Source organism: Trachemys scripta, chromosome 7 (assembly GCF_013100865.1).
Source record: "Trachemys scripta elegans isolate TJP31775 chromosome 7, CAS_Tse_1.0, whole genome shotgun sequence".
In the NCBI taxonomy this organism is placed as follows: Eukaryota; Metazoa; Chordata; order Testudines; family Emydidae; genus Trachemys; species Trachemys scripta.
This window is the reverse complement of record NC_048304.1, coordinates 52,840,209-52,865,913: the sequence shown is the minus strand read 5'-3', so window position 1 is coordinate 52,865,913 and position 25,705 is coordinate 52,840,209. Positions and strand designations below refer to the sequence as shown.

The 25,705-nt window shown below is 45.3% G+C and overlaps 1 protein-coding gene across 5 annotated transcripts in view; it reads left to right on the top strand.

The window, feature by feature from the left end:
* LOC117880273 (zinc finger protein 773-like) overlaps nt 1-25,705 on the top strand; it is a 46,159-nt gene that overhangs the window by 1,244 nt on the left and 19,210 nt on the right. For 3 of the 5 annotated variants that reach the window (XM_034776289.1, XM_034776287.1, XM_034776284.1), the window contains exons 2-3: nt 7,596-7,684; nt 8,340-8,466. In XM_034776289.1, coding sequence (XP_034632180.1) covers nt 7,643-7,684; nt 8,340-8,466 — 169 coding nt within the window. In that variant the 5' untranslated portion in view covers nt 7,596-7,642. The remainder of the gene's footprint in view (nt 1-7,595; nt 7,685-8,339; nt 8,467-25,705) is intronic. The other 2 variants (XM_034776288.1, XM_034776286.1) reach the window with 1 other exon arrangement.

The following is a 25,705-nucleotide window of genomic DNA, read 5'->3' as shown; positions in this document are numbered from 1 at the left end:
ACAAAAGGGGCAGAGACATTAAAACACTGCCGCGGCAGCACTTTTAATATGGGCTGCATATGGGCAGATGCAGGTTCTTACCAGAACGCCGTACTGAGCCCGTACCGTCTCACTTTCACCCCTGCCCTTTAGCCAATGTTGCCCCATTTTCTCTCTCCTCCTCAAATGTCAGTTTAAATTCTCACCTGAGTTGAGCTGTTTTTCCACCCATTTTATCTGCGGCACTTTGCCCTCACTTAGGTGGAAAATTGTTGCCCTGAGTCATTCCCCAAATGGGAAGGGGGTTGGTGAGTAGTGGTGGGGAGAGCCTGAGACACGCTGCCTCTGGGGTGGGGAGAGGGTGGCCAGTTTTTGCCATTAACAGGGCATGGAAGGGACACAGCAATGGAAGGCCGGAGCAAGTTTCTCCAATGGAGTATCTGCTCTGAGCTGCTGCCCCTCCCCGCTATCCACCCAATGCACTTCTCACCTTCCCCTATCTCTGTCCCCCTCCCCAGGGCCAGGGAGTCTGCCTGCTCCACACCCATCTCCAAAGCAACTTTGCAAAGGGTCCTGCTGCCTAGGTGAATGGTGGTGAGAAACCACTACTTTTTCTGTGGTTATTGAACATCCATACACAGTCCTCTCAAACTTTCCCTCTAATTATTAAATATCCCCCAGAGCTTGGTGCTTTCCTCTCCTATTATCAGATATTTAGTTTTTAACCCTTTTTCTCCCCAATTCTCAAAGACTAAGATAAAAGTACCCTAAACTCTGCCCCATTTTCTCTCTCATTACACTGCTCTACAGCCAAAATGCTTCTGAAATAAATGTAGTCAAACTTTACTAATTCTGGGTCACTGAGAACGAAAATTATGCTTAAAATTGTTGATTGGCTCTAGTTTTCAAGATACGCTATTGGGTCAGTATATACGACCCTTAACTTGGGAATTGCGGAGGATAAGTGAGTTATAAAAGGAAGGGATCTCAATTTAAACCAGAAATTACTAAAATACATCTTTGACTGGATCTATGAATAAATCTGACTGGGTTTTAGGCAAAACAATGAATGATGCAATCTGAAGCTGGTATTGCGTCATACATGATATGAATTGCATCATGTTATTCCTAGAAGTCATGGATGATGCAATCATAACGAAGCTTACATCACTCTGCTGAACAAATTGCCCTATATCAGCTCTAGAAATCATACAGTGTCGTGCTCTCTTATTTGTCAGTGTTTGATTTTGCAAAGGGACACATTTCTGTTTAGCCAAAGTGAGCAGAGATGCCTCGTACTTGTGTGAACAGTGCAGATAACTTCTGCTATGTTTGTGGTGAAGTGACTTTTGCATCACAAAAGTGCAGTATAACCACTATGGTTAAGAAAGCCTATCACCTTTATTTTGGCTGCAAAATTGGAGATCAGGACAAGAGGTGGGCCCCACACATATGCTGCAACACTTGTGCAACAAATCTTCGCCAGTGGTTGAACAGGAAAAGGAAATCTATGCCTTTTGCAGTGCCAATGATTTGGAGAGAGCCAACAGATCATACCAGCAATTGTTACTTCTGCATGGTGCCTCCAGTTGGGAAAGGTGTGTCAAAGAAGAAAAAGTGGACTGTGCATTATCCAAACATTCCATCAGCTATATGCCCAGTGCCCCACAGAGAAGGACTGCTGGTTCCTGATGCACCAGAATCATTCTCACTTGAATCAGACAAGGAAGAGGATGAAACTTCTGGTCCTGAACCATCAATGTCACAGGACCCACATTTTCTCCCATCCTCCTCCTCTGAACCACACCTCATAACACAAGGTGAACTGAATGACCTTGTCAGGGATTTGGAACTACCCAAGAGTAAGGCAGAGCTGTTGGGCTCCAGACTGCAGCAGTGGAATCTCCTGGCAGGTGATGTTAGGGTTTCCATGTTCCATGACCGTCAAAAGGATCTTGTCCCATTCTTCTTCATGGAAGGTGATCTTGTAGCCTGCAACAACATCGATGGTGTGATGGCAGCCCTCAACATCGTTCACGATCCAGATGAGTGGAGACTGTTCATTGATTCATCGAAGACTAGTCTTAAAGCTGTTTTACTACATGTCATGGAGTATTGGGGGACTCAGGGCCCTGCACCCCCGGCTTCCTGCGATTCACCATGACTCTCAGCCAGCCAGTAAAGCAGAAGGTTTATTTGGATGACAGGAATACAGTCCAAGACAGGTCTTGCAGGCACAGACAACAGGGCCCCCCTCAGTTAGGTCCAGCTTGGGGTCCCAGGGCATCCCAGCCCACCCCCCTTTGGGGGGGGGTCAGAGCCATCTCTGCCTCCCAGCCATCTCTCCAGCCCGCTTCCAGCACTCTGCCTTCAGCGACCCCTCCCACCGCCTTTGTTCAGTTTCCTGGGCCAAGGTGTCACCTGGCCTCCAACCCCTTCCTGGGTTCTCATGTTACACGCTCAGGTATTCGCCTTCGGGCAGACTCCCAAACCCATCCCCCAATGCAGACTATCTTAGCCACACTCCCCTGTCAGCATTCACAGACCACAGTAAGAACAGGCCCAGTTCGTCACACTACATAATGGCAATGTTTTGCTATCAATTCCAGTTGGTCATGCAGTCCATATGAAGGAAACCTATGACAACATGAAACAACTTTTGAGGTGCATAAACTATGACCAACATCAGTGGCAGTTTTGTGGCGATTTGAGGTTGTTGCTCTCTTGCTTGGTCTGCAGACTGGATACACGAAGTACTGCTGTTTTCTCTGTGAATGGGATAGTCATGCAAGAGATTCCCACTACATCGAGAAAGATTGGCCACTCCGACAGTCATTGGAGCCTGGGAGGAAAAGTGTTCAGCATCCACCACTTGTTGAATCAAGGAAGATTTTGTTACCACCCTTACACATCAAGCTGGGTCTGATGAAGAACTTTGTCAAGGCCATTGACAAAACACAAGCAGCTTTCAAGTACCTCCGTGGAAAATTTCCAAGGTTAAGTGAAACTAAGATAAAGGAAGGTGTCTTTGTTGGTCCTCAGATTCGTGAACTTCTTCGAGATGATGCATTTGACCATGCTCTGCGTGGCAAGGAAAAGACGGCATGGAAAGCCTTCCAGTTAGTGGCAATAAATTTTCTCAGAAACAACAAGGCAGACAACTACAGGTTGTTGGTGGAAAATCTCCTCAAGGCATACAAAAGCCTTGGTTGCAACATGTCACTAAAGATACCTTTTTTGCATTCTCATCTAGCGTTTTTTTTTTTTTTTTTTCCACCGAACTGCGGAGTAGTGAGCAACAAGCACGGCGAGCGATTTCACCAGGACATTGCAACAATGGAGAAACGCTATCAGGGCAAATGGAGCCCATCAATGCTTGCAGACTATTGCTGGACAGTGACAAGAGATGCTCCATTTAATGAATACAAGAGACAAGCCAAGAAGCGCCGAGTAGACACTGAATAGGACTAAACTATGTACATAATAGTTTTTTGCCTTTTTGTTTCATAATAAATTTTATTTATATAACCCTTTCGCTGTTTTTTAAAGTGTTATATAAACAGCACAGGTGAAATATTATCATGTAAAGCAACCATAAACACATGAAAAGACCTAGGTTTACAATTTATGATTAAAACTCTATCTACACAATATACATAGACATAAAATGTAAAAACTTAAATATCTTAGAAACAGTAGCCAATCAGTTGTTTTAACTGTCATATTTGAATTCAGCACATCAAAATACATAATAAATAGCACATTTTATCTCTGAAGCAGATGACTTCTCAAAAATTGTAGACCAGTGTTATCTATTACTAATGTATTATGTTCTGAGATTATCCTGTCTCTAATTACAAAATGTTAACATAAAATCTGTTTTTGCTCTTTCCTTTCACTCTTGATTATTGATATAAAATTCCTGGAACTGTTTCCCCTTTTCTCTCTATCAAATATTGATAAGAAATTCACTCAGATTTTACCTCTTTACCTATTATCAACTATAGATATAAATACTTCACATCCTCCTACTTTCCTTTCTAACTTATGAAGATTGATCCAAAATTCCTCCGAGTTCCACCCTTTTCTCTTTAATTACTGAAAACTGATATCGAATCTCAGTCAGCTATTTCCACTAATTATCAATCAGGCTACGATTTAGTCACAGGTATTTTTAGTAAAAGTCATGGACAGGTCATGGGCAATACACAAAAATTCACGGGCCTTTGACCTGTCCATGACTTTTACTAAAAATACCTGTGACTAAATCTTAAGGGGGTCGCTGCTGCGGGGTGTGTGTGGAGGGGTGCTGGGGTTGCTGCTGGGGGATGGTTGCCCCAGAGGGCTGTTGCTGGCGGGGGCCAGGGCCAGCCATAACAACAACTGCCAGTGGCCGCCGGCAGCAGCTGCCCTGGGCACCGCTGCCGGAGGCCACCTGGGGAAGCAGCTACTCCAGCCGCCTGGGGACTGCCTCTGGACGCTGCTGGCAGCAAATGCACTGGCCGCCCAGGCACCGCTGCTGGCAGCGTCTGCACCGGCCACCTGGGCACCACTGCTGGGGGGCTGCCCAGGGAAGTGGCTACTCCAGCTGCCTGGGGACCGCTGCTCAGGCAGTCTTTGCGGCCAGCCGCACTGGCCGCTTCTCGGGCGGTCCTCAGGGCTAGAGCCTGAGCAGTGGCCGGTGTGGCTGGCCCCGGGGCCACTCCAGCAGTGGCTGGTGTGGCTGGCTGTGGGGCCGCTGGAGCAGCTGGCTGCAGAGCTGCTTCACCAGCAGCCGGTGTAGCTGTCCCCAGAGCCAGCTGCTTGAGCTGACTAACTCTATGACCAGAAGTATCTCCATCCCCCATGTGGGATTGCTTCCCCCAGCTCTGAGGTGCAGCATCTCTGGGGTTGGTCAGTGGCCATTATTTTCCAGGGACAGGCCAGGAAATGTCTTAAATATGTTGGCTCCTCCATGCTTTCCTTCTGTTAAGGAAGTATCACACAGTGCTCCCAGCTGCCTGTGTGAATGGCCGTCGGGCGGGAGGTGGTAACTTTCTATCCATTTACCAAACACTAATGTGAAATCCCCACAGATTTTGCTTTTCTCCCTCCGTCAAAACTGCAAGAACTTCTGGTTTTGGATGGAAACTGTTGTTCAGAGCCCTTCTCTCAGATGTGGGGAGGGAGGAAGGTGTGAAAGGGGTTACCCGGTGTCACAGCTACTCGCTGTGCTGCACTGCCCAACCCATTTGCATTGTCTCTTCCAATATACACCCGGGCTGTTCCTTTTTCCCCATGTACATCTTGAAACTTTATATTCCCAGCACTGCAGAATATAGTACAGGCATGTGCCAGGAAGAACCTTCCACCCAGCCCACTCTATTACACCCCACTCTCACTGAGCTTCCTGGTACATCCTGTCCCTCCCAATTATATAGTCTTCCCCATATTGTGCTAATCACCTTGTTAGCCAATGATCTCACTATAACCGGTTAATTGTCTCTGGTTAAGCCAGTAATTTTCTTTTGTGAGGCAATTATCTGAGAGACCAGGGTGCTATAGCTAGCCCTCCGCAGGCCCCATGCAGTGATCTGCCTAAAAGGGGTCTGGCCTCCTCCCTTCTGAGCTTTGCTCCTGGTCTCATTGAGACCAATATTAATCTGGAGTCATGGCAAGGAAGCACAAGGAGTGACTCCAGATTAAAATAGGGGCAAATGAGATCCACATCCTCTCTGTGGGGAGGTGATTCCATAAACTGCTCTCACCAGAGAGCTCTGGTTTTTGATAAAGAAGAAAAGGCTGCTCCATAAGCAAGTTAAAGAAGTATGGGCTGGATGAATGGACTATAAGGTGGATAGGAAGCTGGCTAGACCATTGGGCTCAACAGGTAGTGATCAATGGCTCCATGTCTAGTTGACCACCGGTATCAAGCGGAGTGCCCCAAGGGTTGGTCCTGGGGCCGTTCTTGTTCAATATCTTCATTAATAATCTGGAGGATGGCATGGATTGCACCCTCAGCAAGTTTGCAGATGACACTAAACTGGGAGGAATGGTAGATCTGCTGGAGGGTAGGGATAGGATACAGAGAGACTTAGACAAATTAGAGGATTGGGCCAAAAGAAATCTAATGTTGTCCTTGTTGAACAAGTGCGGAGTCCTGCACTTAGGACAGAAGAATCCCATGCACTGCTACAGACTAGGGTCCGAGTGGCTAGGCAGCAGTTCAGCAGAAAAGGACCTAGGGGTTACAGTGGATGAAAAGCTGGATATGAGTCATAGAATATCAGGGTTGGAAGGGACCTCAGGAGGTCATCTAGTTCAACCCCCTGCTCAAAGCAGGACCAATCCCCAGACAGACAGTTTTACCCCAGTTCCCCATATGGCCCCCTCAAGGATTGAACTCACAACTCTGGAGTTAGCAGGCCAATGCTCAAACCACTGAGCTATCCCTCCCTCCTCAGTAGTGTGCCCTTGTTGCCAAGAAGGCTAACGGCATTTTGGGCTGTATAAGTAGGAGCATTGCCAGCAGATCGAGGGACATGATCATTCCCCTCTATTCGGCATTGGTGAGGCCTCATCTGGAGTACTGTGTCCAGTTTTGGGCCCCACACTTCAAGGAGGATGTGGAAAAATTGGGAAGAGTCCAGCGGAGGGCAACAAAAATTATTAGGGGGCTGGAGCACATGAGTTACGAGGAGAGGCTGAGGGAACTGGGATTATTTAGTCTCCAGAAGAGAAGAATGAGGGGGGATTTGATAGCTGCTTTCAACTACCTGAAAGGGGGTTCCAAAGAGGATGGCTCTAGACTGTTCTCAGTGGTAGCAGATGACAGAACAAAGAGTAATGGTCTCAAGTTGCAATGGGGGAGGTTTAGGTTGGATATTAGGAAAAACTTTTTCACTAGGAGGGTGGTGAAGCACTGGAATGGGTTACCTTTAGGGAGGTGGTGGAATCTCCTTCCTTAGAGGTTTTTAAGGCCTGGCTTGACAAAGCCCTGGCTGGGATGACTTAGTTGGGGATTGGTTCTGCTTTGAGCAGGGGGTTGCACTAGATGACCTCCTGAGGTCCCTTCCAACCCTGATATTCTATGATACTATCTAGCCAGTTATTACCCAATTTTTCCTTCCTAAAAGTAGTACTTTGCATGGGGCTTTACTGAAATTCATGTTGTTGATTTCAAACAAATTCTCTAATTTGTAAAGGTCATTTTGAATTCTAATCCCATCCTCTGAATTGCTTGCAACCCCCTCCCAGCTTGGTGTCATCCACAAATTTTATAATCATACTCGCCACTCCTTTATCTAAGTCTTTAATGAAAATATTGAATAGTGCCACACAGGACAGATGCCTGTGGGACCCACTAGATATGACCTTCTAGTTTGGCAGCGAACCATTGATAATAACTCTTTGAATACAGTCTTTCAATTAGTTATGCACCCACCTTATAGTAATTTCACATTTTCCTGGTTTTCTTCTGAGAATGTTACATGAGACTGTCAAAAGTCACCCGTGCATGGCAGAGTCTAGAACATTTGTCTACATGGAAAGAGCCTGGGGGGATTGAGGAGAACTTGATGTGAAATTGGCTAAAGGCAGTTCTGGAATCTCCCTAGCTGCCCTTCTTTCCCTGACAGGCTGCAGAATAACATCCACGTTTTCCTCCAGATCGTCTCATCCTCCCATGGAACACAGAAAAGAAATGGCTGCTGACGAGCCAGTCCAGGTAGGGATTTTCAGGGAGATACGGGAGGAAGAGGGACAGTAAATATTTAGGAGGTGGGAACTTCTTGGGGGTTTGGTCTAGAAAGGAACAGGAACAAGGTGTGACAAACCTGCTGGGATTAGTTTACCTTGGGCCTATATTCTAGAAACAGACCCATGAGGGCCAGAGATGGAAATTACCTCTTTTGTGGAACAGGAAACAACCCCCTCTGGACTGGGCTGGGAAAACTTACCAGATTTCCAGTGCTGGAGCATGAACCTACCAGCCATAGGCTGTTAGGAGATACGAAGTTGGCACCCACCAGTGAGGCTAAGAGGAGATGCCCCATCCCCTCATATCCAGCTGCGGGAAATGGGGAGGATGTTGGGATTCGTACCATGAGGCTGTCCTTAGAGCCCCCAGCAGGATCCATCTCCTGTATGCTCTGGCTAGTAGGTGTGTGATGAATGTGAAGACCCTGCCCCCTCTGTCTGATGGGAGGAACAAGGGGCTCTCTCTTTCTCTCCTCACCCTGATACCTCCTGGGGGTGGGACTACAGTGACTGTACCTCCCAGAACTTCCATTTTCCTGGCCCTGGTCCCCCCCTCACCCCCCGTGACTAGGGGGCTGTCTCTGGGGCAGCAGGTACTGAGTGGGGGGTTCTTGCTCTTTCAGGGGCTGGTGACCTTCGAGGAGGTGGCTGTGTATTTCACCAAGGAGGAGTGGGCTCTGCTGGACCCTGCTCAGAGAGCCCTCTACAGAGACGTCATGCAGGAGAATTATGAGAACGTGACGTCTATGGGTAAGGATTCCTGTCCCCTTGGTTATTAGAAGGGGAAATGAAGAGTTACCCCTACAATGCAACCTCCGCTCTGCTCTGTTTCAGCAACGTGCCAGTAACACACATGCTAACGCTCTGCCCTCCCAGCTACAGAACACTTTGGGAACAGAGCACATGACAGGATAGCACAAAGTCTAACATCTTCTCTTTGCTAAGGGAAAACTTGGGTTCATTTTCATTGTAGCAGACAGAAGCTACCTACCCCGGGCTACAGTTAAACACTGAGCCTACTGCGCACAAAGCATCTCAGACTAGCAAAATGTTACCACCCCTTTGCCCTTGCACTCAGGATTCCTTCTGAGTCATTGCCTTCACTTACTCCTCACTAAGCCCTGATGACAGTTAACATGTATGGTACCAGACTGCTGACAATCACCATGGCAAGAACATAGCTTGTGTGCCTTTACTGACACAACCTACAATAGTCAGCACTGAAATGAGGCAAACTTGGTATGTCAAGAGTCACATGCACCTCTCTTCATATCAGTCACAGCTCTGCCAAGGGATCCAACTAATCCCTCTTTTAATTACAGCTACAGCTGAAACAGTGCACACAGCTGGAATGCATGCAGATAAATACTGGTGTTCAACTCTGTGGAGCACAACACAGATAATATGTTCTCCCAGTCCTTCCTTGTATCTATTGTAGATTGATAGATTTTGGGGGGGAGGGATAGCTCAGTGGTTTGAGCATTGGCCTACTAAACCCAGGGGTGTGAGTTCAATCCTTGAGGGGGCCACTTAGGGATCTGGGGCAAAATCAGTACTTGGTCCTGCTTGTGCTCGCTCGCGCGCGCGCGCTCTCTCTCTCTCTCTATATATATATCTCTAGATATAGATATATATATAGATGGACAGGAGGGTCCTTATTAGGTCATCTAGTCTCACCTCCTGTGTAACACAGACCACAGAATTTCATCCAGTTGCTATTGTATTGCTGAATACCTTGTGTTTGATTAAATCATCTTCCTGAAAGGCAGCCAGTCTTGGTCTGAAGACTTCAAGAGACAAAGGGTCCTCTACTTCCCTCTGTAGTTTAAGATTTGTACCACCTTTCCTGAACTATTCTCAGTGGCTATTGAAGCTCTAGGCCAGGAGTCCCCAACGCGGTGCCCGCGGGCGCTATGGTGCCCGCCTACTGGCTACCGAAAAAGTAGCTGCTGAGAAGCGGCAATGTCAAGAAGTGCTACTGACGAAATGCCATCAACGGCGGCAACGCCTCTTGACGTTGCCACTTCACGGTGGCATTTCGGCGGCTGCTTAACCGACGGCCATGGTCCTCGGCATCTAGTCGTCCAGCGCCCGCCCCCCATAAACGGTTGGGGGACCACTGCTTTAGGCTTAGGGGTGGGGCAGAGTTAAAGTTGCATTACAGGGGTGACGTGGTTTTCAGAGGTTTAAGTTTAGCCACCATCCACATTCTGGAAGGGCATGAGACAGCACTGAACAACCTTAACTTTGCATTCATGTAGTTTATGGGCTTTTAATTTCCTTGATTTATTTTAATGGATTTTTTTGCCACTATAACTGTGTCTACACAGAGCTTTTGTTGCCATAGCTATGTTGGCTGGGGATGTGATTTTTTTTTTTCCCCCCCTCCCATAACCAACAGAACTATGCTGGCAAATCTTTTACATGCAGACCAGGCCAAATTTGGCATGTGGATTTTAGTGCACTTTGAAATATTGTTCTTAACCCAGAAATGTTGGTATCAGGGCAGAACCCAAGAAAGATGTGCAATACATGTCTTCAAAATATCCCTGGTAGGGCTCATACTCAAATGCATGGGTGTAGCTTATTTTCAGTGGCCACAGCATGCCCCCTCTAGCCAAACAATTATTGTGACAGCTGATTGTTGGAAACACTCTGGCTCTTAACAGAGCCTTAGTCTTGGTGTCCATGTGCATTTCAGTCTCTTTGACTTTACAGTTTGGCTCATGCTGATCTAAAATTCCAAACTCTAGTTATTAAACTTTTTCAATACTGCTTGCCCAAAGAGGCAGTGCTAGCTGAGATAAAGACCAAGTGCCTGAGATCAGTTGGGGGACAATGAGAACCGCAGTTTGAGCCCCATGTGGGTGCAAGGAAATGTTATAAGAGCATGGTGAGTTTGTAAAAAGCTGCTTTTGGGGATAGGGGTGTATCTCAGGAACTTCTTGATCAAATAACCCCACATTTGTGTGTGGTTGCTGCTGGAGCGCAAGTACTGTTCTTGGAGCTTCAGTGTTAGCTGCAGTAGCAGACAGTGCAGCATGTTCATTCAGCAGAACTCTATATCTTATTCATAAGACCACAGGCTCTGTTCAGTGGTGAAGGAACTACAGAAACACTAACCTATGTATGCCTATGACAATTGTACTAGCTCAGTCAGTGCGCCAGGACACTGCCCCCTAGGCTGGCCAAAGGTGCCCCTCCTATGAACTTCTCCTTTTATACATTGATAGAAACAGTTACGTATCACATTCCTGACATGGTTAGTTACCAGACCTACACCTGGTACCTGCTAGTTGGAACCAAACATCCTCATCCATTATCCTGTCATCCCATCCTTATCTTACAAGGGGGTTGGTGTGTCCTTGCACCATCTCTCAAGAATGTGTTTATGTGGTTACTTGGGAACTCGGGGTGTTCTTCTACCATCCTCTCTGGTCAGGAATGTGCTTGCTTGGTCAGCCAATACCTAATGTTATTTTGCCAAGGCCAGGCCTGCTCTGGTTCTCAGCCTTTGGTTCACTGTTTGTAATTGAGGTAGGCCTTACTGGAGCATAACTAACTCTTCCCTTCTCCGTCATAAGCAACACAATTCTAGACAATCTGAGTAGGCATGTGCAGTTTAGAGCAAACAGAAAGAAATGTTGAACCTTAACTATAGCAGAGCTGGCACGTTACTATAATAACTTCCCAAGTGTGTTGAGCCTGTGACAGTCAGGTGGGCTCATCTGTTGAAAGAGACAATGCGAAGTTCCTATTTAGGAGTCCTTGGGGGGGAGATAAGGCAGAGAGCAGTGGGAGAGGAGACGATAGGGAGCTGGTGCAGGGAGGGTGAGAGTAGTGGGAGGAAGTGAGGGGGTTGGGGAGGATTAGAGAGAATCAAGGAGGGTTGGGTGAGGAAAAGGGGAGACTGGGAATGCAGTTCCTGGGAAGTGGTCATGGGGTGGGCTGGGGGAATGGGAGATTTGGAATTAGGAAAAGGGGGTGGAGCTGTGGTGCTGTTGGTGGGGCACGATTGGATAGGCAGTCCAGGTTATGGAGGGCTGGGGGAACTCTGGGGTAGTTGGAACAGGAAATGGTTGGGAAATGGTTGCTCTAGTGAGCGGGGAGGGTCTGGTGGGAAAGGGATGACGGGAAGGTTTCATGGAAAGATTTGGTGCAGTCTCCAATGACCTATTGTGATGCTTTGGCATTCCACCCACATCAGGGAGGGTTGTCACTGCCTGCCCTGTAACCCTGGGTGTCTGCTGTGCTGCTTTGGCTCAGAGCCCTGCTACAAGCAGCATGCTTACAGTGCAACAGCTTCACTCTGGCTTCCACCAGCCTGGGTTACTCTTTGCAACGTGACCCCTATTCTCCCCTCCCCCCCACATCCCCTAGTCCTGAACATCTCCTCCACTGTCTGCCTGTAGATGGGTTTCAGAGGGGTAGCCGTGTTAGTCTGTATCAACAAAACCAATGAGGAGTCCTTGTGGCAGCTTAGAGACTAACAAATTTATTTGGGCATAAGCTTTTGTGGGCTAAAACCCACTTCATCAGATGTATGGAGTGAAAAATACAGTAGGCAGGTATAAATATTACAGCACATGAAAAGATGGGAGTTGCCTTACCAAGTGGGGGGTCAGTGCTAACATGGCCAATTCAATCAAGGTGGAAGTGGTGTTACACCCCACTGTCCCCCTCCCTCAGGGAGTCCCCGGGGAAGGCAGATCCACATTGTATGTGGCTAACGCTGTTGCAAGCATCGCAAAGCATTTTGGGGAGGGTCAAAGGTGTGAGTGGGGAATGGAAGATTCCTTTACAGGAGTACAAGAGGCCAAGAGGGGGGAGAGAGAAAGAATGGTAGAGAACGGGTTAACTCCATGTTCCTGCTAGGCCTGAAGATAAAACGCTCAAGGCCACAGCACACCTCTGACTCTCGGCTGCCAGCCAAGAACGAGGGGGGCCTGGAATGGAAGACACAGGCCTGCAGAGCCAGTCCATAACAAGTGAGGCAAGCGAAGGCCAGCACAGAGGAAAACAAAGAGAACAACAGAGTTTAGCCAGTGTGTTCTGGGGAAAGTCGAGGAGACCACAGAAAGCCTGTTTGAACTGGCACACAAAGCACCAGGAACAAATGTCACTCCAGGCAGCTTGGTAATGAAAATCTGTCACAGTTTTGGTGGAGAATGAGGGCATCTATCTCGCATTAGAAAGCATTAGAGCCCCAAGTCCTAACCTACTTTCATACTCACACACTCACTACCCCAAAGCTGGCCAGGCTTGGGTGTAATGTAAGAAGACGGGGGCGGGAGGGATGGACGGAAGTGCTGTCCTGGGCCCAGGGTGTCCGAGAATCTGCTGTGCTCTCCGAAGTGCTCCAGCTCTCGAGGGTTTTAGAGACGCATACAAAAACTCTCTAAATTATTAGTTGTCCCGTTACAGCCCTTCCTGGCTTTCGTCATGGACGATGTTTGCTTGGTTTAGAGGTTACAGCAACAATATTACACCCCAAAATCAGTAATTGCTATTGCTTGCCAAAAGGGCTTCTCATTCCACTTCCACTCCAGGCCCCCCCACAGGAGGAACCAGGTTTGTCCCAGTGGGATCCAGGGGAGGTCCGGGGCCACCCACCTGGTATTTTGCTGTGGCTCTACTGTGTTTATCTAGACCATGCACTGTCTCCAAGGCACCTCCCCTCCAGCCTTGCGCCACACTGTGGCTCGGGCCCCATCAGCAGCTCGAGCCAGGGAGAGCCTTTGGAGGTATTCTCCCTTCTCAAAATCCCATGGAGAGATAGAAACCCAGATAGTCCAGGCAGGTGGCTGGTCCACAACGGAGGCCCACAATGCGATGACCAGAAATCTAGGGAGAAACATATGTTTTGGGCTGATTGGCATGCGCCCATTTCAATTTGCTTGGTAGCTGAAGCTGGTACACTACCAGGGAAATGCGATTTACAATCGGGTACAGACTCACCCACTTTTGCAACATTACCTTGTCTCCAATTTGCCATCCCCAGATGTCTTTAATGACAATCCCCTTATGCTTAGCCTTTTCCTTATCTAAAGCGGTTTCTACAGCTTCGTGGGTTTTTACATAGCTTCTCCCTCCACTGGGCAAAGCTGAGATTTTTTGGTTGTGGCAAACAGAAAATGTGATTGTTGGTAAACACAGTGCTTACATTACATTTACATTTGTTTATTAGCTGGTTGTTAACACTTCCATCCTCCCAAAACACTTCTTCCCAGGAATTAACACATATACATTGCCCATTATACAGTACTTTGATCTCATTATCCAATTCATCCCACATACAGGATCCTAGTACAATGTCTTTACTACAGTGCTCTGGAGCAACAGGCAAGGACAAGCATGCCCACTTTTGAGGAGTCCACTCGGTACAACCTCTGGTGTCCAGTTGCGTCCCTCCCTCCCCAGCCCACTGTCTCGAGGTCTGGGGTAGCCAGAAGGATCCCATGTGCAATATGGGGAGTGAGCTAACTTTCCATATCTTTGCCTCCAGAGCCTGTTGGAGTGCGATTTTTAACAACAGTTTTCTCCAATTAAAAGGTCTGGCCTTACTATGCTAAAAGCATACTACATCCATTCGTATTGATAAGTATCAAACAGTGATCCTTTTTTTTTTTTTTCCTTTAGCAAGTGTATCAAAACCTTAGTGTTTTCTGATATTACCCAAAACATTTTGTGTTCCAAGGTGGATAAAGCAAGTACTGTATTTTCTGGCGTATAAGACTACTTTTTAACCCAGGAAAATCTTCTCAAAAGTCGGGGGTCGTCTTATAGGGCGGGTGCTGAAACTTCCGAGCCGGACTGGAGAATCTGCGGTCGCCGCATATGGTGGGGGGAGCTCAAAAACGGCCGCGGCCGCATCCCCGCCCGATGACGAGGTGAGGGGGCGCCTCACCGGGAAGGTGTAAGTGAAGGGCGGAGCAAGCTGCAGGTGTCCGGGACGCCTGGGGTATGGAAAAAAGAGAGAGAGCGGCGCTGTGCCCAGAAAAACACGCCTCTTTCACCCGTCTGGCCCGCCCTTGTATCCTATTACCGTACCTCCTTCTCTGCCTCTCAGATCTCGCTCCTGAGGACTGCAGTGAAGCGGCGCAGGTGCGCATGTGCGAGATCTGAGAGGCAGAGAAGGAGGTAATAGGATACAAGGGCGGGCCAGACGGGTGAAAGAGGTGTGTTTGCGCTACCGCTCTGATAGTCTTGGAGACAGGGAGGGCTGGGCAGGCAGGGAGAGCTGACCAATCCAAGCAGGCTTTGTATACAACAACCAGCTAATCGCCGGTAAGGTACATCGCTTGCCGTGATTGGCTGGTTGTTGTATACTGGGTACCACATACAGTACAGCACCAGTATCTGTACCTGTTCATACAGTATAGCACCAGTACATACAGTACAGTATACAAATGTCCAACAGTCAAAACCCCATCATGGCTCCACCAGCAAGAAGAAAGAAATATGAAGCCAGTTTCAAACTTAAAGTTGTAAACTTTGCCATGGAACATAATAACTGCGCTGCTGCAAGACAATATGGAGTAACAGAAAAGATGGTTCGGGACTGGAAAGCAAATGAAAAAGCATTAAAGAGTATGCCAAGGGGTAAGTGTGCATTAAGAAGAGGCATTCCACATTGGCCAGAACTCGAAAAACATGTAGCAGACATGGTGAATGAGCATCGCCAAAACGGTTATGTAGTGACACGAAATAAAATACATTTGTTTGCACTTCAGTGGGCCAAATCTAACCCAGATCACAGCAACAGATTTAAGGCCACTGTATCCTGGTGTACTAGATTCATGGGAAGGCATAATATGGTACTGAGGCAAAAGATGAAAATTGCCCCAAAATTACCTGCAGATCTTGATAGCAAAGTAAATAGTTTCCATCGATATGTAATACAACAGCGCACTAAACATGGCTATGCGTTAAGTAGTATTGGAAATATGGATGAAACTCCAATGAATTTTGATATGGTTGGAAATAAAACTGTCCATCAAAAAAGTGAAAAAACAATTTTAATTAAAACAACAGGACATGAGAAGTCCAGTTTTACAGTGGTACTAGGATGCACAGCTGATGGCGCCAAACTGAAACCAATGATTATTTTTAAAAGAAAAACAATGCCGAAATTCAAGTTCCCTGTTGGTTGTTTTGTACATGTGAATGAAAAAGGCTGGATGGATGAAGAAGGGGTAAAGCTATGGCTTGATAATGTATGGAGCAGGCGACCAGGTGGACTTATTCAAAAATGTAGTCTACTGGTGTGGGATATGTTCAGGGCTCATTTAACTCCCAGCACCAAGCAAATGCTTGCAAGACTAAACACAGATGCGGCAGTTATTCCTGCAGGATTGACATCGTTGGTACAGCCACTGGATGTGTGCCTAAACAAGCCATTTAAAGATCGCATTCAAGAACAGTGGAATGAATGGATGGTTAGCGGCAAAAAGTCATTCACAAAAGGAGGAAACATGCGTGCTCCACAGTTGGATGTTTTGTGCAAGTTTGTCATAAAAGCCTGGAATGATATTGATGCAGAAACAGTAATCAAGTCTTTCAAGAAGTGTGGCATATCAAATTCATTAGATGGTATGGAGGACGACTACTTGTGGCAAGGTGAAGAGGAAGCCGAAGCTGAGACCACACCATCTGATACGGAATTCGATCCATACGATGACTGCCTTACAAATGTATCACAAGATGTCATTGATGTACTTATGATATCAGATGACGAACAGGAGGATTTTGAAGGCTTTTAAAGGGAAACTGTCACGCCAGCAAAACCTGTAAAAATACCATAGCTTGCAGTTATGATGGGTGTTGCTAACTCGCCAGGGACTTGCCCGGCACTTGCTCGCTCTCTCTTGTTTGTTATCTTCCTCCTATCATCAGTTTGGTTGACAGCTTAGAAAACAAACAGCATGGCAGCTCCCATGGGTTTATTGTCTTATCCTTCCTTTCAGCTTTAGAGTGAATTAGGAAAAGTTTAATCCACTTGCACTGTTTTATGTTTACATGTTTGATGACAAACAGCCTTATGTTTATAAGTGACCGTTTTCCTGCTAAGTACCTGCATGTCATAAGCATTTGAATTAAAATTACCATATTGAAATCAAATCTGATGTTTTTTTAATTTTTTTTTGGTGTGTGTTGGAAGAGGGGTAGTCTTATACGGCGAGTATATCCCAAACTCTATATTTTAACTGGAAAAGTTGGGGGTCGTCTTATACACCCAGTCGTCTTATACGCCGGAAAATACAGTATCTGCATTTCAGTACATCCCATAGCTACAGCAGTATGGTTTTTCATTTGTTTTTGTATTAGGCTGTCCTATAGCTGGGACAGAGAGCTTAATTTATTCTTAATTACCTCCAGATCTACAGTATGTATAATCCCTGCTCCAAAACCAGTTTCTCCCAATATGTTGTCTGCTGCCTGGGGAGGTTTCCCTGCAGCATTTGGTAGACAACAGTGCTAGCAACCAGACAAACACAAAACAAAACATGGAACACACAACACAATTTCTATTGTGACAGTGGATTCATGGTATTCTGGGTTGCCCTTCAGCTGGTATCAGCTTTTCCTGATTTTCTGAAAGACAAAAAGAACATATTTCTACCCCTTTGGGGATGGCAGATTATTGCTTAAAATATTCCTTTCTTTATAAATACCCTTGCTGATTGCAGGCAAAACAGAGGCATTAGCCCCATATTTTCCTGTGTTTGTTTTATAGGCTGGCCAGATTGCAATGGCTTTTACCTTTATCAGGTCATGGTATTTTGCATTAACGCAGATGCTTTCTGGCTTGCATTTGGATCCAAAGCCATCAGCAGCTCAGAGACTCTGTCTTACAAGGGACACAATCAGCTTTCACCCGAGTTTTGATTACTTTTAACTTCTTGCTTCCAAAACACACACTGATTTAAAAAGGAAAACACAACCTATTGGGGCTCCTTTTTGGCAAAGTGACAGTTTGATTACACAGAGCCACCTGAAGGCTCAGTGTGGGGCACGGTCTTTGTCTCTTTTACTACAGCTCTTATCTGCTATTTTGTTCCCAAAAAAACAGATTTAAAATCTTTTCCCATTCTCCTGGCTTTGATTGCCCTGCTGCAGCCACGACTTTGGTTTTTACTTAAAACAGTTTAAATTTTGTAGAGCATTGAATTACTTTAAGGGTTAAATGCTAAATACCAAAGTTAAACAACACTAGTTACCTATGTCTGGCAAAAATGTTTTTTGGTTTTGCAACTTTGAATGGAAGATTCAAATGGATTTTAGTGGTATTATTTAAAACAACACCAATTTATCTCAAACCTACAAAACAAAGATTATACACACCAGGAGTGTTCTTTTAGCAAATGGGACTAATTTGTTCATAGTCAAATGATTTCACTTAAATAACCTCTTTGCCTGGATTATTTACAGACATTCTTTGGAAAAGGGCCCATTTTCCTTCAGAATAACTGCAAAGAAACCAAGAATTGTTGTCTTCTTTAACACCTTTACAGCGTTCAACTGATTAATTCTCTCCAGAGTTAACTTCTCACTCTCTTTCCTTAAATCACTTGCTTATCTCACAAAATGACACCTTAATCAACTCAAATTTTACCATGTTTAAGTACTATTTCAGGGATTTAAATTCCCCATGTCTGCACTTATTGCGTCCTTCACTTCTGCCACTATGCTTTTAAGGTTTTCAACCCATTTCTTTATCTGTTGCCTGCCTGCTTGTCTGGGCCCGATCCTTTTTCTCTTGCTGCATTGTCCCTTTCCATGGGCAGAGGCTTTGTTCCGCTACCAATTTAGCAAGGTGGGTGGGCTCCTTAACTAGCCCCCACCCCTCCTGGTCCCTTTTCTTTCTGTAATCACCCCACAGGGTGCTTTTCCATGTAGTTGGGGGAGGGGGTGCCGTACATTGAACCTTTTCCCCCTTCACCTGCTATAATGGCTGCCACCTGGACAGAATGCATGCCCAATTGGCATTTTAACTGTTTAATTTCCTTTTCATGACAAGCACACTGCTGTTGTGGCGTATGCTGAGCACAAATGGTCAAATTTTTTACGAGTCCCTGAAGGACCGGTACTTGCTTAGCCAGCGCTTCCAGGTGGGTGCATTTCTCCTTTTCCGCCTGGAAGTCCTGTCTCAGGGCCTGCAACTTGTCCTGGGCATAGGCTTGGGTTGCAGCCTGGTTAGTAATTTGCGCTTTCAGTTGCTCAATTTCCATCGACTGTCGGGTAAACACCTCCTCCCTTCTCCCCAACTCCTTTTTCTGTCCCAACAATGTCTGATACCACATGGGTGCCGCAGTCCAAATTAATCCCACAATTGCCCCTAGGTTTTTACCCTTCAGCTTTTCATCCTTGGCATACAGGTCTAACAAATCCTGCTAAGTCAACACTCTTTTCTGGAGCTCTGCCACAGAACCCCAGGGATTGTATCCCACCTTGGTGAGAGCCCTCTCCCACCAGGAGAGGTTTTCACACACACCCTTGGAAAGAGGTAGCAGGGTCCTGTCCCTCTTTGCTGCCTCCCCCGTGGCTTGGGCATCAGGTTCACCTGCCTCCCATGGCACCAGCTAACTGGGCAGCTGGATTTCCATGTCCGCACTCCCTACAGCCCGTATGTCCGGCCTTGAACCCATCGCTGATGCCATCGCCCACAACTGCAGGACTCCCAGATCCGTAGCTACACCCTTCTGTTTCCCGAACATCACGTCATAATCCCTTAGTACAACTCTTAAGATCTTTCAGTCACTTTCATTTATTTCTGTATTAGGTTGTCCTGTAGCTGGTATCAGCTTTTTCTGATTTTCTGAAAGACAAAAATAACATTTTTCTACCCCCTTTGGGGTGGCATTGATTATTGCTTAAAATATTCCTTTCTTTTACAAATACCCTTGTTGATTTCAGACAAAACAAGAGGAATTACCTCCATATTTTCCTGTGTTTTTATTCTATAGGCAGGCCAGATTTTAATGGCTTGTATCTTTTAAGAGTTATGGGGAAATTATTTTACTGTTCAGTCACTAAATCCATTAGGTGGTATACCACAGTTTTTCTTATACCGCAGACCAAGTTTATAATGTTTTTCCTGCTGTGTTAAGCTTTAAGTTTACTCACAGGTAATAGCTGAGGAGCATCATTACCATATTACCTTTAAAGGATTTTTCCAAAAATCATACACACTATACTTGTTACAGGGTACTTATTAACATTACATTTATCCTAATGTTTAATATTAACAATAACATTAGCATTAAATCTATTAAAGGTATTATACCATGCCTTTTATTTAGACAATTTGTTTGCTGACCAGGAATGTCCTTTATTTTCAGTTTCTTTGTGCTGGCAGTTGTTTCCTTCATCAATCAGATGTGTTAATGCAAATTACCTAAGCTTGGCTATTGGATTCAAAGCCATCAGCAGCTCAGAGACTCTTGTCTTAAAAGGAATACAACTTCCACCAGAGTTTTGATTACTTTTAACTCTTGCTTCCAAAACAGACAGATCTGAAAAAGAAAACACAATCTATTGTGGCTCCTTTGGAGCCCTAATAGAATTTTAATTGAGTAGCAAGTTTCGTTTACATTTCTTTCACCCCTTCTATAATATACACTGCACATGTCCTGGGGAAAATGCTCCTTCCTACTATAGTTTAACTTCTATACATATCAATTTTTTTTTTACATAAAGTGTAACTGTTTCTTTTGTTCTTACAGAGTTTTCATTTACCCTTATCAAAGTGACAGTCTGATTACACAGAGCCATCTTAAGGCTCAGTGTTTCTAACATTGCTTCTTTTTATTTTGTGCACCTCACCCCTGCTGTTGCTTCAGAGGGGCACTGTCTTTTTGTTTTTGTTTTAAATTTCTTATTCTTTTACTACAGCTCTCATCTGCTATTTTGTTACAAAAAAACAAACAAGAATCCACAGTCTTTCCCTATTCTCCTGATTTTGACTGCCCTGCTGCAGCCATGACTTGGTCTTTATTTAAAAACATTTTAAATTTTGTAAAGAATCAAGTTACCCCTTAAGGGTTAAATACCAAATTCCAAAGCCAACCAACACTGATTACCTGTGTCTGGCAAAAAGGTCTGTCAGTTTTGCAACTTTGAATTAAAGAGTCAAATGGATTTTTAGTGGCATTATTCAAAACAAAACTAATTTATCTTAAACCTACAAAACAGGATTTGACAAAGCAGGAGTGTTGGCCTAGGTCCCTAACACTTCACACATTTACACAATATATCTGTACACACACAGAGAGATACAAACACTCTTCCGCTTAACATCCCTTACACTGCTTTAATTTTTACACAGCTGTACATAGATTACATTTGCTATACATTATATTTGGGGCAGTTAAGTTCCAATAGAACCTCCCCTATGTTCTTTTAGCAAATTTGACTAAATTGTTCAGTCAAATGATTCAAAGCAGATTGTCTTTCTCTCTGGCTTATTTCCTTCAGAATGGCTGCAAAGAAACCAAGAATTCTTTTTCTATTAACACTTTCCTTTGTTAACATTTTTACAAAGTTCAACTGCTTAATTCCCTCCAGCCTCTGTAGAGTTAACTTCTCACTCTTTCCTTAACTCACTTTCTTATCTCCCAAAATGACACCTTCAACTCAGATTTCACCATTCCAAGTATTGTCCCAGCATCTGAAATCCCCATGCCTGTACTTACTCTTTTCCTTACTCCTGCCACTATGCCCCTCAGGGTTCCCAACCTGTTTTCCAATCTCTTTATCTGTTTCCTGCCTGTTTGTCTGGGCCTGATCCTGCTTTTTCCAATGAACCTTTCCTTTCTATGGGCACAAGCTTTGTTCCACTACCAAAGCTTTGTTCCACTACCAATTTAGCAAGGAGGGTGGGCTCCTTAGCTAGCCCCCACCTTTCCTGGTCCCTTTCCTTAAACATTTTTCAAAATTGTGAAATGACCACAATATTACACACACAATACTACACTGCCCAAACTCCTATATACTTCAGAGATTGGTTTAACAGAACAGGATCTGGATCTTATGTTTGCTCGTGCCAGTGCTTATGATTTTAACCCACTCTGGGCCAGAGGGAGAGATGCTAAGCTTCCCTCTGTATTGCTCAGGCTTCTACCACCGAGAGTTCGTACAACAAACATAAAAACCCCTCCTAGGGGCAGAGTGAGAAACCCTAAGTTCTCCTCTTATCCTCAGTCATGCTATGACCGAGGGTTTATGCACCTTCTCTTGAACATTTTTAAAAGCTTGTTCAAACTTTCCTGTCCCCCCTGACACCATTCAGTGAGTGACACAGCCTAGATTCTGAAATCGTAGCTTATATTTGTTATTTTCCTGCTACCTGTCTGGAGGCCAGCAGGTTTGGTTAACCAGATTGTTTTGTGCCAAGTTTACTTGGTGCACACCAATATTTACAATAACTGAGGTACTTTACCAATATTCCCCCTTTCGCAATTCTCCACCAATTATGTTACACTAATAAAATAATACCAACAGGATCTTATAAGAAGGATAAGGCAAAATGCCACGTTTATTGCAAATACAACAGACAGTTGTTACATTCATTCATTCACATGAACACTCACATAGATTCTGCATTAATCAGTTATGGTTACCAGCCTGGAAGTTGCTTGTGACAGAATATTGCGCACCTGATGCTCCTGGAGGGTGGTAGCAGAACCCGGGACTCAGAATCCTTAGTCTTTAGAGTCCATTTTTATAGGAATTTATTCCTGTGGGAATTGCTTCATCCTGCTGTTGCTGAATCAATCAGCAGGTGACACATTCCTGATGGCTCCGTGCTGTCAGATGTTGGTTTTTCTCATCCTTTGAGATGGTGGGGTGGATTCCAGTTTGCCCTCTGGGGGTCATCTGGTTGTTCCCACTTGACGCCTTCTTCGGCCGATGGATTCTGCATTCCTAGGCTGACACCTCCCTGATCATTCATGTAAACCAAGCATTCATTCACATACATTCCTTCTTTTAATCACATTTATTTTACTGTCTCCACCACTTTCGGGATGTTACTAATTTATGTGAGACTCCCTGCCCTTTGATTATAGAGGGAGGGGTTTTTTTCTGTGCTGCCTCTAAGAGCAGTTGCCGTTACAATATATCATTTTGAGTGGAGAGTTAATTAATGGCTTACCGCCTTTGTTTACAAAGTATCAATTACAGAGCATGATTAGAGAACAGAGTCAATTGACTGTTTGCAAGTTTTACATAGCAATAAAGTATCTTTCTGAGAACAGATGCAATCAATGGCTTACAAGTTTTACACAGACAGTAGCTTGTAAGTTAACAATAAATCCAAGAGATCTTTTACTTGGTAATGCTATGAGATTTAAATTATGGGGGAGCAATTATGGGGAATCACTTTCATTTCTAATATAAACCTTCTTTAATATCCCTACGCTGCTAGGAGTGGGGGTGTATGCACCGAAAATTATATGTGTGGAGCGAGACTCCTTGAGTCTTCCCCTCCTATTACCCAGACTTCTAAAACCGGGAGTGTACCCACCTGCACCCTATCCCCACCAACTGGGGTGGAGAGAGGAATGCTAAACCCCTCTCTGGTTCTCAGACCTACTACGGCTGAGAGTGGGCACACCTTTAATCAGAAAATTCTCAATATGTAATACCAACAGTGCCGGACAGAGCAAACATGAAATACCAATGGCGGACGAGGTGTGCCACAGGGTTCCCCGCCTCTGCAATTCTCCACCAAAATTGTGAGATTTTTGTTACCAATCTGCCTGGAGCATCAGGTGATCAGGCTGATGCCGCAGGATCATTTGGGGAGGAGATGACGAAACACATCAAGTGTCTAGATTTTAAAGCTTTATTGATAAAATAATAAAATCACAGCAGAGAGTGCTGGGAACGCTCCCACGTCACTCAGGGGAAGAAAGAAAGCATTAGAGCTCCAAGCCCTAACCAGTTTCATGCTCACACACGCACTGCCCCAAAGATGACCAGGCTTTGGTGTAACGTAAGAAGAAAGGGTGGGGGGAGGATGGACGGGAGTGCTGTCCTGGGCCCAGGGAGTCGAAGAATCTGCTGTGCTCTCTCAATTGCTCCAGCTCTCAGGAGGGTTTTAAGTCCTGGGCTCCTTTGGGGGTGTTCCATTCCACGACCTCTGTTCCTGGTGCTTTTTGTGCCAGTTCAAACCAGCTTTCTGTGGTCTCCTCGATTTTTCCCCAAAACACACTGGCTAGACTCTGTTGTTCTCTTTGTTTTCCTCTGTGCTGGCCCTCGCTTGTTATGGGCTGGATCTGCAGGTCTGTGTCTATTTCATTCCGGGCTCCCCTCATTCTTGGCCGGCAGCTGAGAGTCAGATGTGTGCTGTGGCCTTGAGTGTTTTATCTTTGGGCCTAGCAGGGCGTGCCCTTCTTCTTTCTGTCCCTCCCCTCTCTTGGCCTCTCGTACTCCTGTAAAGGAATCTTTTATTCCCCACTCACACAACTTTGACCCTCCCCAAAATGCTTTGCGATGCTTGCAACAGCGTTCACCACATACAATGCTGATCTGCGTTCCCCGGGGACTCCCTGAGGAAGGGGGCCATTGGGTTGTGACAGTGGCCCATTCCCAACAGTTGACAAGAATCGGTGAATATCAAAAGAGGGAAAATTAATTTTTGTAATGACCCAGCCACTCCCAGTCTTTATTCAGGCCTAATTTGATGGTGTCAAGTTTGCAAATTAATTCCAGTTCTGCAGTTTCTCGCTGAAGTCTGTTTTTGAAATTTTTTTTGTTGAAGAATAGCCACTTTTAAGTCTGTTGTTAAGTGTCCAGGGAGATTGAAGTGCAAGAGATCCACTTCCTGGACACTACAGTGCAAATAAGTGATGGTCACATAAACACTACCCTATACCGGAAACCTGCTGACTGCTATACTTACCTACATGCCTCCAGCTTTCATTCAGAACACATCACACAATCCATTGTCTACAGCCAGGCCTAAGATACAACCGCATTTGCTACAATCCCTCAGACTCATAGACTTTAAGGTCAGAAGGGACCATTGTGATCATCTAGTCTGACCTCCTGCACAACGCAGGCCACAGAATCTCACCCACTCACTCCTGTAACCAACCCCTAACCTTTGTCTGAGTTATTGAAGTCCTCAAATCGTGGTTTAAAGACCTCAAGGTGCAGAGAATCCACGCTGCAGAGGAAGGCGAAAAACCTCCAGGGCCTCTGCCAATCTGCCCTGGAGGAAAATTCCTTCCTGACCCCAAATATGGCCATCAGTTAAACCCTGAGCATGTGGACAAGACTCACCAGCCAGCACCCAGGAAAGAATTCTCTGTAGTAACTCAGATCCCACCCCATCTACCATCCCATCACAGACCATTGGGCATATTTACCTGCTAATAATCAAAGATCAATTAATTGCCAAAATTAGGCTATCCCATCATACCATACCCTCCATAAACTTATCAAGCTTAGTTTTGAAGCCAGATATGTCTTTTGCCCCGACTACTCCCTTTGGAAGGCTGTTCCAGAACTTCATTCCTCTGATGGTTAGAAACCTTCATCTAATTTCAAGTCTAAACTTCCTAATGTCCAGTTTATATCCATTTGTTCTTGTGTCCACATTGGTACTAAGCTTAAATAATTCCTCTCCCTCCCTGATATTTATCCCTCTGATATATTTATAAAGAGCAATCATATAACCCCTCAACCTTCTTTTGGTTAGCCTAAACAAGCCAAGCTCTTTGAGTCTCTTTTCATAAGACAGGTTTTCCATTCCTCCGATCATCCTAGTAGCCCTTCTCTGTACCTGTTCCAGTTTGAATTCATCCTTCTTAAACATGGGAGACCAGAACTGCATACAATATTCCAGGTGAGGTCTCACCAGTGCCTTGTATAACGGTACTAACACCTCCTTATCTTTACTGGAAATACCTCGCCCGATGCATCCCAAGACCGCATTAGCTTTTTTAATGGCCATATCACGTTGGCGGCTCATAGTCATCCT